Raw genomic sequence first — 12,916 nt, forward strand, 5'->3', positions numbered from 1 at the left:
TTTGGAATTTATGATCAAACAACACCATCTAAATTTTGCTTAGAATCTGGATTCTCAAAATCCATCTAAAATCTAGATTTTCAAAATTCAGAATTGGATCCAAACGTGACCTTTAGTCTTCTCCTGAGTTTCGTAGGTCTCACGAGGTTTGGTCTGGGATGATTTGATGCCCAAGTCGGCAGGCCGCCGTCGTTGTTGCAGATGCAGGGCCATTCCCGGCGATCTTGATACCCGACAGTGATAGCAACTTCAGCAAGGGCCAACATGTGATCACCGCCAACGCAGTCCTGCTGGCCGCTGCATCGGCTGGTTCACGGAACGTTCACCAAGCGCCGCGACGCCGAAGCAGGGGACGAGGATTTTGGCTTTTGGGCACGCGAGCACGGCCGAGGCGAGCGCGACGCACGTGTACATGCACGTCACGTAGGCTGGGGGGATCCTGTACTGTAAGCCACTGTGCACGTGTACATGCGGATCAATGATCGGCGGCCTGCGCTGGGCGCATGCACGCAGGCGGCGTCTTGTCTGTCGCCGCGAAAGGGCGTCGCCGTACCGGCAGCGCACGAGCGGCGTCGCAGGCGAGACGGCTGCAGGCGCCCCGGATAGGCGGAGCCAAGCGCGTCCGCGCATGCGACGGGCCAGGCTCGCGTCACATCGTGTCGGGCTCTTTCGTTCACTCGTGTCGTGGCGCCTGTGCGCTCTGTGTGATTGCTTCCATGCCGTTGGAATTCTCGTCCCACCTGTTCGTGCGGCTGTGCAGCTCGTGAGCGGCGATTGTAAATTTTGTATTGTTTAACCTCAGAAATACGAGTTTTCTTTCTTTTCAGAGAATAGTGATATAAGACTTTCTCCAGTGCTTCAGGGATGGTTGGGCTCTTTTAGAGCCCACAGGTAAGCTCAGCCCATCAAACAAAGCTTACGCCTGGGTCCAGCCCACCTAATAAAGTGGTGGAGCCCACCATCAAGAACCGCCACCAAGTGCGGAAAACGTAAACGACACCCAGCGATTTCCTCTGCTCTTCTCCCCACACTCTCCTCTCCCGCCCCAGGCCCCAGCCCGATGCGATGGTCGCGTCCACCTCCGCCGCGCCGCCGCTCGCCGCCTTCGCGTCTCTCCTCACGGCGCGCCGCTTCGCCGAAGCCAGGTCCAAGCTGTCCTCCCTGCTGACGCCGCACCTCCTCGCGGTGCCGTTCCCCGACCTCGCTGCCTCCTCCCTCCCGCGCGGCGCGCCGCCGCATGCCGTGGCGGCCTTCCACGACATGCTCTTCCGCGCGTACGCCGACGCGGGCGCGGCCGACCGTGCGGCCGAGGCGCTCGACCTCACCGTCTCCCGACTCGGCCGCCTCGACCCTCGCTCGCTCACGTCCTCCCTCCTCTCCCTCCGCCGCGCCGGACAGCTCGCCGCCGCCACCGACCTCCTCAGGCGGGCGCTCACCTCCTGTCCGGATTCCGTTTCGCCACTCTCCGCGTCTGTGGTCGTCGATGGGTTCTGCAAGTCCGGCCGCATCGCCGACGCTCGCCAGCTGCTCGACGAAATGCCTCGCCACGGCGTGAAGCCGAATGCCTTGTGCTACAACTCACTGCTTGACTGTTACAAACGCCAAGAGGATGACAAACAGGTCGAGGAGGTGCTCAGGATCATGGAAAACGAAGGGATTGAGGCGACAGTTGGGACATACACGATCCTGGTCGACTGTTTATCGGCAGCCAGGGATATCGACAATGTTGAAGCTCTGATCGATGAGATGAAGACAAAGAATGTTGCAGGGGATGTGTACTTCTACACGGCGGTCATCAACGCATACTGTCGTGCAGGGAATGTGCGGAAGGCCTCTGAGGTATTTGATGAATGTGTTGGCAATGGTATTGAGCCAAACGAGCGTACATACGGTGTATTGATCAATGGATTCTGCAAGATTGGGCAGATGGAGGCTGCAGAGATGTTGCTAGCAGATATGCAAGGGCGAGGTGTTAGGTACAACCAAATTATTTTTAATACGATGATCGATGGGTATTGCCGTAAAGGGTTGGTGGACAGTGCTCTTCAAATAAAGGTGGCCATGGAGAAAACAGGAATCGAACTGGATGTCTACACATACAACACACTAGCCTGTGGTCTTTGCAGGGTGAATAGAATGGATGAGGCTAAGACTCTGTTGCATATCATGATCGAGAATGGCGTGGCGCCAAATTATGTCAGCTACACTACATTGATCAGCATACATTGCAAGGAAGGTGACATGGTGGAGGCTAGAAGGCTGTTCCGAGAAATGGCAGGGAAAGGGGCAATGCCCAGTGTTGTGACCTACAATGTTATGATGGATGGGTACATCAAGAAGGGGAGCATCCGCGAGGCTGAGAGGTTCAGAAAGGAGATGGAGAAGAAAGGGTTTGTTCCAGATGTATACACTTATGCATCGCTAGTTCATGGCCACTGTGTCACTGGGAAGGTGGATGTGGCGCTGAAGCTGTTTGAAGAGATGAAACAGAGGGGAACAAAACCTAATGTGGTGGCATATACGGTTCTGATATCAGGTCTGGCAAAGGAAGGGAGATCAGAGGCGGCGTTCCAACTGTATGATGATATGTTGAAAGCTGGATTGATTCCAGATGAATCAGTATATTCTGCTCTTGTAGGAAGCCTTCACACAGATAAACGGAAAGGTATTTTAGCACAAACTAAGGTTTCTTAGGCAGCACTGTTTTTAAGGGAAGATAATGTAAGTTTCCTCAAAGCAACTGAAGAGGCAAGCAATCCAGATTGTTGCATTTTACTCTGAGTCTCTGATGACCATAAGTTGGTTTCTCAGAAATGCTTACATGTTGATGTGCAATGTTACATGGCCATTCCAGATCCTCATCGGGTAGCACATCTTTTATTTCTAGCATGTGTAGAACCAGAGGTTGTTGTGCATACTTCATTTGAAAATTGAAGTTGTAGACTTGGAACTGTTACAAAACAAGCAATTCTTGTACATGTAGTTGACCACCTTACAAGATTAATCCGAAACATTGCACTTCAGTTTGCTGGTACTGGTAGATATTTGCACCTGATGGTATGGATTCAAAAATAATACGAGTACTACATATGATTTAGTGTATTTGCCAGCTTTTTTCCTTTTTGATCCACCGAAAGGAGCTGAATATCCAGCAGGATAAACTTCACCTCTGGAAGGTAGTACCAATTCACGCTTGTGTTGCTGTTTGTTCTTCCATACTAGCATCAGTGTCAACCTTCAATGCTTTGTCTTGGGTCTGCAGGGCTTGTTCTGTGTCGTTATTGCTCTACAAAACAAGAAAATCATTGTAATTTCTTGTGCAACAGCATGGCTCAGTGGCATTTTATCTCGTAGATATTTCTCGTGTAAAACCAACCATCTCTAAAGTTGTGATTTGCGTAGGTAGATTACCCTTCTCTTTCTGGATTGCGGACCTAATCTCCTTCATTTCCTAGAAGCAAAACAAGAAGATGGTGAGATGCTCCTGGACACTGAACTAAAAGGATGAAAAGTCGTCGGAAAGAAGGCACACCAATTTCAGCTGCTCCACTTCAGAGTCAAGTCCCTTCTTCAGACCCTGGAGTTCCTGTATGTAACACAGTTTTATCATCACTGCATATCGTAATCGTTAATGGGCGCAGCACTCACACAATGGCACACGCCTATGGTCTATGGTCTGTGGAGTTTACAAACTTGGGGAGAAAGAACAGAACAAAACTCACATTCTGGCATGTCCTGACCTGTGTCTCTACGTTGGAGCGCCAGTTCTGCACCTCCTGAAACAGAGTTCAGTCCATTGCAGCTCATCAGCATCTGATCATCAAACCAGCGAATTTCCGGAACTCTTAAAAAATAATTTCCAAATCCAAGTTTTTCAACTCGCCGATTGCGTTTGTTCATTCTGACAGACTAATCAATTGCGCGAGCTCTTATCTGCATTTCGTCAGAGGATCATGCATACCTGTTTCAGCTTCTGGATCCTCTCCAGCAACTCCGCCTGCGACGAGGTCAGCTCCTGAAACACAAAGCTCACAAGAATCCGTCAACTCACCCAAAATTCCATTGCTGCAAAGAATCCCGCGCGCCCTGTAAACCACCTTGACGCGCGCGTCCAGCTGCTCGAACCCCGACAGTCTCTGCAGATCACGAACCAGAACGGGAACGCACACCATGAACACAAGCGGACTTGGGAGGCTAAATTTTGCAAGAACCGATCAGAGTTCTAAATTATGGACTCGATCACCGAAGCAGCGATTGAGCACGCCTACCGGATGACGAAGCGCGGCGGCGGTTGCCGGAGGAGGAAGAGACGGTGGCGGCGGGGCAGTGCTCTCGGCGGCCATCCGGAGGGTTGATTGGCGGAGTCTGTGAGTTGGGCCCCGCCACCGGATCGACTGGCTTCCTACCTGGAGGCTAGCATTTGTCTCCAATGGAAGCAAGGCTGTCGGGTTGGTAGGTGGGTCAGGTTGCTCGTTGTTGTCTTCCTCGCCTGCAGATCAAGTGTCGTCAGCCGGTTGCAGTTGCAGGCAGCTGCTTCCGCCTTCAATGGCGCGTTGCCTTTACGTCACCATCTGTTTACCTGTCCCCGATACGTACATGTCCACCGCTGGGAATTCATGTATGGGGATCACGCTCGGTTCACGTGAAATTTTCAAGGAAAGTGCCATATTCACGTGTGACAGAGGCTCCAGCACAGGAACAAAGAAGAGTCAATCTGATTGTCCTCTGAACATCTCGATATCACTGTACTAGTGCATGGCATTGTTACTATACAGTGGCTGCAGTGTACGGTCCTTGTTCTGGTTGAGTTTGTTTTTTGGAAAGTTCCAGATTTGGCTAGGCGTTTGGCAGAGCCAGGTTCTGGCCAGCCCAGCCAGGGCTCACGAGATGCAAAGATGTTGTTTGACAATTTTGCATTTGGTGGGTCTGGTTTATTTAAGATTTGTTTGTTGACCTATGCAAATTGGTGGACTGAGCAACTCCAAGAATACTCCAAAAAATTCTTTCCCAAAACTATATATTGAGGGTTCTTCCAAAAAAATTTCCCCCAAAAACATACCAATCCACAGCAGATCGCTAATAATTAGCCCCCAATATTTTAAAACAGCCCACGTCATCGTATTGGGCCCATCGGAAGGGACACGCGAGCGTGCGGGAATCAGGATTGGGGGAGGAATGCCAACGCTAAAATATACGCGGTGGTAGGCTGTTTTTTAGCGTTGCTAAAAAGTTGGGGAAGGTTTGGGGGACTGTTGGAGTTCATTTTTCTTTTTTTTCCTCTAAAAAAAGTATTGGGGGTAAGATTAGCAGTCTCTTGGAGTTGCTCTTACCTTGCATCCTAGCTTAGCTGTGGTAGACTTACCATGCTTGCCCACGCCACACCTCGCGCCGTAGCTACTTGCCCACGCTCGCTACCTCCACCCGGTGCTCGCGCCACCAGCCAAGCACCACCGCCCACCGCGGCCGCTTGCCCGCGCCGCGCAACCCGCTCCCACCGGGGCTTCCCAGTCAGTGAGCTCACCACCACCGCTGCCCACCGCATGCTGCTGCTGCAAGGAGAAATCGAGGAGCGCGAGCGTCGTCATCCCCCTTGGTCCTCACATACCGCTACCGCCGCCACTAGCAGGGGAGCCGACACTGCTGCAGATGCCGGCCCGGCCCTCTCACCATTGCCCGTTTAATTTCTTCCTCACTGGGCATGGGGTGGTGGTGGCGTGTAACGCCCGTAAAAATTTACCAAATTAAATCACTCGTTAAAAAAAATGCATTCCAAAATTTTCCGACCGCTGAGCTCCGTCAAACCTTTTCCCTTCCGTCGGACCCGTCGTTCCGGCCCCGACTCGTCAACCCTCTTTTTCCGCTCCCCGTAATTTTCGCCGCGTGCCCGTCCAATCCATCACGCGTGCCGTCAAATCCCGCAATTACCGCTGTCGCTCTCTTTTCCTTTCTTCCTTTTTTTTTCTTTTTTTTCCTCCCTCCTTCTCCTTTTCCCTCTCTTCCTCTCTTCCTCTTTCCTTCCTTTTCTTCCCGCAGGCGGCCACCCCTTTTGCCTCTGGCACCTGGCGCTCGGCGCCTTGCCCCCTGGCGCCGGAACCCCGCACGCGTGTGTCGGGCCGCGTGCGCCGGGCCCACCTTGCCCCGGGCCGCGCGCCCGACCGCGCCAGGGCGCGCACGCGCCGTCCGCCGCACCCGCGCCTGCGCGCCGCTTGCCGCACGCGCGCACCTGCCGCACGCGCCCGCGCCCGCTCTCGCGCCGCTGCCGCTCCCGCGCCCGCGTAGCCCCGCTGCCACTCCCGCACCCGCGTCGCCGTCCTGTGCGCCGGCCCGCCCGCCAGCCATAGCACGCCGCCCCTCCCGGCGCGCCTCCCCAAGCGGTCGCCGCCCCTGCTCCCTCCCCTCGTTGACCGAGCCCACGCCATCCAACGAGCTCCGCTACTCCGATATGCCACCGGCCGGAGGACCGGTTGCCCTCATTGCTGGCCGCACACCGCCCCTCCCGTCGCCTATAAAAGGGGGCCAAGGCCGGCCATCCTCATCACCACCTCGCAGCACCCCAGCTCACCGCCCCTGCGCCACCCGCCGCCGCCGCCAGGAAACCGCCACCTCCCTGCCGCCGCCGGTCCCCTTCCCCTCGCCCCGGCCACCAATCGACCGAGGTGACTCCTCAAATGGGTTCCCTACCCCCTCCTTCCCCTTCCCAGTCACTCGGTCTCGCCGCCGGCAGGCCGAGCCGGCCGGTCCACCACCGGCCGTGCGTCCCCCCCTTTTCCTCTGTTCTGAAGCCAAGGAAAGAAGGAGGAAGAAGGGGCTCGAATTTCGATTGGCCCCTCGGTTTCCTCCTATTTGCAACCCGGTCCCTCCACCTCTCTCCAGGGATTTCCACAAATAAGCCCTTCCACTTTTTAGAGTATTTACAAATAGGCCCTCGGTTTTCACAGTTCAGTCCTAAATATTGTTTTAAAGCCCAAACCTCCCTTTAACCCGTCATTTCATGCGCCAAATTTACTCCAATCGATCCCAAATTCGACCACAGCCTCCTCTGATATATTTCCGCCGAGGCATATCCAAAGTTCATGAAAATACCCTTCCTACCTATTTTCCATTCATATTTCCTGTTCGGAGCTCAACGGGTAAAATCTTTTTCCTTTTTATTTATTGTGTGCTCGTTTGTGTGTGCAGTAGATCGCGGAGTACCCGAGGAGGAGCGCGAGGAGGAGTTCGACCGTGAGCCCGAGCCCGAGGACCAGTACCAAGGTACTAAATAGCATTCGTAGCGCTCGTAATAGCGGCCGCTATAACAGTAGTAGTACTCTACCGCTACTGCTACAAGGTAGCGGATCCAAGATAACATGTTTGGACTTAGCAACCGCTATTGTCCGCTATTGACTGCTATTACGGTCGCTATTGTTCGCTATTGACTGCTATTGTGACCACTAACCAGTACTGCGAGCAGGAGCTCCCGGAAGGCTTTGAGAACGGCAAGTCCAATCTCACCCTTGATGCATATTTAATACCCAGTTTTTCAGACACAACCTATTGGCCTGTTTTATAAAATGCATGTTGTTTTATCGCAAGACATGGTTGGATAGCCACCCCTTGATTGTTATGGTTATTCCTTGTTGCCCCATATTTATCTCTAGATATGAGTTGCTCTGTTTAGATGATAAATACTGCTAGAATGCTTAGGAACTCATTATCCAAATTCAACCATGACTACATCTGTTTATTTGGAAAATAAAGGTGTGAGTGTGTTCAACTGAGGAGTTGGGTTTTTCGGGTGTAAAGAGAGGTGGTGGATGAGATGGATGTGCATTTCTTGTGTGGAATGCCGGTTTGTTGAGCTCGTACCTTAGTGGTTGAGCAGAGTTGGGAGATATCCATCTTGTCATGGCTAAGGATCAAGTTGATGTGTCATTTTGCCTAATTCCATCATCGTGCAACCACTCGACCGTTGTATGGGCAACGGCTTAGCATAAACCCCACTAGCTAAACTGCTAGGCTTCAGGTGTGCTGGTGAGCAACGGGAGCCCTTGGAAAAAGACTAAGCTCTTGGTGACTTAGGTCCCGGTTTCGGCCCCGTGGATGGGTTGCTAACCCCTTGGGTGCTTCCGTGTTGACTAGTCAGTATTGGCTAAGGTGGGTAATGGCTTTGTTAGGATCCGTACCATCACTAAGGTGATCGTGATGCGGTACCCTACTTGTGGGAAAAGTGTACAACCTCTGCAGAGTTAAAACCTATCCGGGTAGCCGTGTCCACGGCATTGGACGAGTTATGGCTCGGTCACACAACTAGCTTTTGGGAGATGGTTGGTTCTTACAGTGTGTGTGTTGGATTTTGGAAGTGTCCGGCAGTTGTGCCGTGCGCTACGACGGACGGGGAGTCCGGTAGCGATAAAACTTGGATCCTTTGTGTAGGACCAACCCACTTGATATATCGTTTATTAAAGAAAATGCTTTATGAAAATCCTTTGAAATGAAACCCTGCATATGTCAAAAATCTAGCTTTATTGCAAATAAACCTTAACCATATCCTTGCTGAATCCTATGCATATTGTTGTTGTATCCCCCTCCATGGATGGGGTTGGACTTGTTGAGTACTTTTGTACTCACCCTTGTGTTGTTGCTTCAGAGGAGGATCCGGACTTCATCGCCGAGGACTTCGAGTAGAGGTTGCGTCTGCACCCAACGCTGCCTGCGGTGTTGGCCTTTTGCAAGATGCTTCCGCTGACGCATAGTTCCGATTGCAGCCCGGAGTCCGACTGGACTGCAACTTGGATTTGTATTGTTATCGCTTTAGTCTTGCTTTGGGTGTGGCTTGCCTGCCCGCTCCTTCGGGAGTTATACGGTTTCTGAACTATCTGTTGAATAAATGTGTTATCAGCCTCCTAGGACTGGTAATTGGATCACATTTAGTCTCTACTTATGTGGGGACGCTTCACGGCGCATCGGCGAGGCTGCACGCATCCATACATCATCATCGGTGTGGGCCGGGAGGCCGTAGGTGAGCTCCGACAAGGGGCACGACGGGTAGAAGTTGACGGCCATGTGCTGCTCCTGCTCGCCCAACGTCTCCTTCATGTAGCTTGGCTCCCGACCCAGGTTCTCCAAGATCGTCGTGTACAGCCTGAACCCAAGCTCCCGAACCTCTTTGCAGTAACTGCTCATCGTCTCCCTGAACATACGCGTGCGTGCCATCAATCTCAGAAATATAACTACTACTTCTTTCAATAATCGAAGAATTTTAGCTCGTGCTCGTGCTTGAGCTCGTCCTTGGCAGGCAGCGGGCCGGCGGCTCCAGGAAGCGCGAGCTCGGCTCGACCGCGAGGCGCACGGCAGGGGCTTGGCCTGTGGCAGCTTGGCTGGCAGGGTGGCTGAGGGCGCGGGGGAGGGGCGCGGGTGGCGAGCGCACAAGTAGGCTCTAGGACGAAGCGGTGGTGGTGCTTGGCTGGAGGTCATGGCGCGGCAGGGCTTCAGCGTTGAGATGGGGCAGGGCTGGGGTCGCGAGGCACCGAGGTCACCATAACGCTGCTGCTTGGACCAGCAGAACCTGCACCGCGTGGAACTGCCGATTTTGACATTCCACGCGATGCAAGCTGGCCGGTCTTTTCTGCACCATCTCATCCTGACCCGTGACCTCATCCAAGCTACCAAAGGAGCTAACCTACACCAATTGGACCTCGCTCGATGCTCATCCGCGCTACAAACGACCCCATAGGATTTGGTGCCTCATCCTGGCCTCCTCCTGCCTACGGCAGCCCTCACCGTCAACCGTTGACACTCCCTACTGCCACGCTTTCCTATCAAAGTGAGTTTTCCCGTTTTAACCCAGCCCACTAGTCAACCTTCAACATTTCTGGCACTGCTCTCGGAGTCTCGCTGCCTCGCCCACCAACCGCATTCATCGGGAGGCTGACTTCCCTTCCCCAACCTTCTAGCTTCAAATCCCTAACTGTTACAAAAAAAATCCCTGAAATTCTGTTACCCTAACCTGATGAGGCTTGCATTAACCAGAGATGGAAGAAAAATATGCTAATATTGAATGAAGGGGAAAAAATTTGGGCATAGGTTGTTCGAACCAACACGCAGCTACTCCGAGCCAGTTTGGCAGGGCTCCGGCTCCTCTGAAAACGGCTCCGGCTCCTCGGGTGAAGTGGCTTCTCCGGCTCTAGCTCCTCATTTTGGAAAACCGTTTGGCAAAACAGCTCATCCGTGTAGTTTAAAATGGTTAGATAAGATGAAATACAAATACCCATAATACCCTTTTCCTTTTCTTTTCTTCCTATTTATTTATTTTCTTTCTTTCTTTTCTCTTCCTTCTTCTTTCTTTTCTCTTCCTTCGTTATCCTCCCACCGCCGCCTCCCATTCCATCGCAGCCAGACCGTCGCCTTCCGCAGCCTCCCACCGTCGCCTCCTCCCACCTCCCCGCTCGTTCCTCCTCTCCTTCCCCCTCCACCGCCGCCGCCCATGCCACTTCGGCCGCCTACTGCCCTCGACGTTGGCCGGCCGCCGCCGGTCTGGGAAGGGCCGCGGCCGGCCTAGATGCGGCCCGCCCACAACCCCCGGATCGAGGTCAGCCAGGCTCGATCCGCTGGCTTCCCCGCCTGGAGGACCTTCCCTGCGCGCGGCCGTTGGCCGCCGGCCCAGGTTCATGGCGCTGCCAGCTTTGCTGTGCGACGCGAGGCGAGGAAAAGAAGCGGCGCCAGGAACGCGTGCGGAGAAGGGCAGGGGACAGAACGCGTGCGGTTGTATGCGGTGACATTTTGGGCGTAAATTTGAGCAACTCCGAGGGCAATCTCGTAACAGTGGGCCTGCGTGTGTGGGAGCATCCGCCTAGTAAAAAACGGCTCCGGCTCCAAGGGGGCTCCTTGCTAGGAGCCGTTTCATTTGGACCCCTTTGGCTCCGCTCTGGCAAAAACGACTCCAGGAGCTGTTTTTGGAGCCCTACCAAAGGGTCCTCCGTATCATATAGCAAATCCATTTTTATTTGGAAAAGAAGGATGCCACGTCACGTTATACGACATACATACACGTCTCAGTGACAAATGCGTGCTGAATTGGTGTTTTCCCGATGGAATTCCATTCCATCCCTGTCCATCTCCCGAATATCCGGCCTAGCCTTGTAGCCTTTCTCTGTAGGCTTATCATCGCGATGCAGAAGGTAGCTTGACGCAACCCGATTAATGGACAACAGCGATAGCCAAGGGAGGAAAACAAAATCCTTTTGTCAGGAATCTTAGGATGGCAGATAATGTTGAGGGCTGCCTGAGACTGAGAGGATCAGGATCCGATTCTGAACTGTCTGGAAGCAGAAGCGATGAGGTTACTGAAACCAGCTGGTCAAGACAACTCCTCAACAATAATACTACTAGAAATTAAAGTAGCGGGGGTCACGAAAGGCGTTTCAGTCAACGCCATAGATCGCATCAAACTTAAGCACTGTCCAATCAGGTGTGTTGAGGGCTGAGAGGATCATCATTAGGATCCGATTATTTTCTAATCAAACTGTCCAGGAAAACAACCTCAACAACAATTATACTAAGTAAAGAAGCGGGTCAAGAAAGAAGGTTCAATCCACGTCGTGGATCACATCGATTCAACCACTGCCGAATCAGGTGTATTGATGAGCACGAGAATGCCGTAGCTATCTGACAGTTGTATGTACATGTACCGGGTCAAGTTGGCAGGTACACTGGCTTTGTTCAGGTTCAGGAACCTGAATACATAGAGCATCTACCTACCGGTTAGCAGAAGCGTAACGCTTCTTCTGATGTTTTTAATTTGGCCTCTGTGTGTGTGTGTGTGTGTGTGTTTGCTCATGGTGTACTCCTAATTTGAAGCTTGATTGATCGGCAGCAAAGTTTAATCTTTGATCGAAGTAATTGATCAAGAGGATGCTTCATTAGCTTCACACGTAAAGGGCAATAATAGTGCACATCAAGCATCAGTACATTATGCATGTAGCTCCCACTCCTTGCATGTGGATTAACTAACAACATTAAGCCAAGCCAAAGCAAAGTCAAAATACACACCAAGCAGCACACTGCACACATATATACATATGTAAAAGTATATACGTAGCTCATCATCCCGGCATCTGCACCTGCACACGCATCACAACCCCTAAATTAAATAGATAGGAGTATTTGAGAAGCAGAGAGCTCTGGTAGCTGGCAGCTCTCGCACAGTCGCCGACTAGGCGTCGACGACCTTGAAGTGGTCCCTGTTCTTGACGACGACGTCGTACATGTGGGTGGAACGGAGGCTGGCGAAGTCGCGCGGGATGGTGATGAGGTCTGCGCCGCCGTCGCGCTTGTGGAGCTGCACGATGGTCCGGTTCTCGTAGTAGCGCTCCCACCCCAGCGTCCCCAGCCGCCGCTCCAGCGCCTCCACCGACCGCATCACCTCGTTCGTCGGCACGTACACCAACGCCTTCCGGCTCGCCGCCGCCGGCTGCTCCAGCTGCATCACGCCGTTCCGAAACACCCACACGCCGGCGCCCGACCCCGACATCTATCGTCTATTCCCAGCAGCCTCTGCCTTCTTTCTAGTATGCTTCGCTGATTAGCTTTGCTTGCTGCTAGCCGAATGAAGCTACTGTAGCTGCCGCTGCTGCTCTAGTGCTCCCTGTGACTGTGCGTATATATGGGGGGGCGGGGTGCAGTTCCAGGGGTGTGATGCCGTGCAGGTGCAGATGCCGGGATGATCTCCGTCGCAGTATGCCATTTTGGCTTGCCCACGATCGACGTCGCTGTACCGACAGATTCTTCATTCTGCGATGAACTTTCCTCCACCCCAAAGGAGATTCTCCCTCTGCACCATTCATGCAAGTGCCTCGATTCCCGTCTAGTTGTTGTGTGGTGAGGCTGAAGCTTCCTTGTTCAGATGACATACGCTGTTCAGCTTCAGACGATAAGA

General features: G+C 52.9%; 3 protein-coding genes across 4 annotated transcripts; 1 reads left to right on the forward strand and 2 right to left on the reverse strand.

Moving 5' to 3' along the window:
* The first annotated feature begins 1,007 nt into the window (after positions 1-1,007).
* On the forward strand, positions 1,008-3,589 carry LOC101760482 (pentatricopeptide repeat-containing protein At2g32630-like). The gene is made up of 2 exons (XM_004958583.3): positions 1,008-2,665; positions 3,456-3,589. Exons 1-2 carry the CDS (start codon positions 1,066-1,068, stop codon positions 3,506-3,508), a joined length of 1,653 nt encoding a protein of 550 aa, XP_004958640.1. The 5' UTR covers positions 1,008-1,065; the 3' UTR covers positions 3,509-3,589.
* Positions 2,861-4,687, reverse strand: LOC101759545. Of its 2 annotated transcripts, none has more exons than XM_004958580.4 (7): positions 4,269-4,622; positions 4,098-4,136; positions 3,962-4,015; positions 3,723-3,776; positions 3,533-3,586; positions 3,377-3,451; positions 2,861-3,286 (listed from the first exon to the last, which is right to left on the reverse strand). In XM_004958580.4, exons 1-7 carry the CDS (start codon positions 4,341-4,343, stop codon positions 3,188-3,190), a joined length of 450 nt encoding a protein of 149 aa, XP_004958637.1. In that variant the 5' UTR covers positions 4,344-4,622; the 3' UTR covers positions 2,861-3,187. The 2 variants fall into 2 exon arrangements, with proteins under 2 accessions (XP_004958637.1, XP_004958639.1); XM_004958582.4 differs by having other exon boundaries at positions 3,148-3,286; positions 3,412-3,451; positions 4,269-4,687.
* Positions 4,688-11,874: 7,187 nt separating this feature from the next.
* On the reverse strand, positions 11,875-12,648 carry LOC101760901 (flowering-promoting factor 1-like protein 5). Its single transcript, XM_004958584.3, has one exon. The coding sequence runs from the start codon at positions 12,509-12,511 to the stop codon at positions 12,194-12,196; it is 318 nt and encodes a 105-aa protein (XP_004958641.1). The 5' UTR covers positions 12,512-12,648; the 3' UTR covers positions 11,875-12,193.
* Positions 12,649-12,916: the final 268 nt, after the last annotated feature.

Source organism: Setaria italica, chromosome II, assembly GCF_000263155.2.
Source record: "Setaria italica strain Yugu1 chromosome II, Setaria_italica_v2.0, whole genome shotgun sequence".
Lineage (NCBI taxonomy): Eukaryota > Viridiplantae > Streptophyta > Magnoliopsida > Poales > Poaceae > Setaria > Setaria italica.

What these genes read in the sequence shown, in the direction of transcription:
- LOC101759545 (XM_004958580.4), bottom strand. Translation starts at nt 4,343, where the DNA reads ATGGCCGCCGAGAGCACTGCCCCGCCGCCACCGTCTCTTCCTCCTCCG. An exon ending in CCGCCGCGCTTCGTCATCCG is followed by an intron (nt 4,137 to 4,268) that starts GTAGGCGTGCTC and finishes CGTGATCTGCAG; the next exon opens with AGACTGTCGGGGTTCGAGCA. An exon ending in AGCTGGACGCGCGCGTCAAG is followed by an intron (nt 4,016 to 4,097) that starts GTGGTTTACAGG and finishes TTTGTGTTTCAG; the next exon opens with GAGCTGACCTCGTCGCAGGC.
- LOC101760482 (XM_004958583.3), top strand. Translation starts at nt 1,066, where the DNA reads ATGGTCGCGTCCACCTCCGCCGCGCCGCCGCTCGCCGCCTTCGCGTCT. An exon ending in TCACACAGATAAACGGAAAG is followed by an intron (nt 2,666 to 3,455) that starts GTATTTTAGCAC and finishes TTCATTTCCTAG; the next exon opens with AAGCAAAACAAGAAGATGGT.
- LOC101760901 (XM_004958584.3), bottom strand. Translation starts at nt 12,511, where the DNA reads ATGTCGGGGTCGGGCGCCGGCGTGTGGGTGTTTCGGAACGGCGTGATG.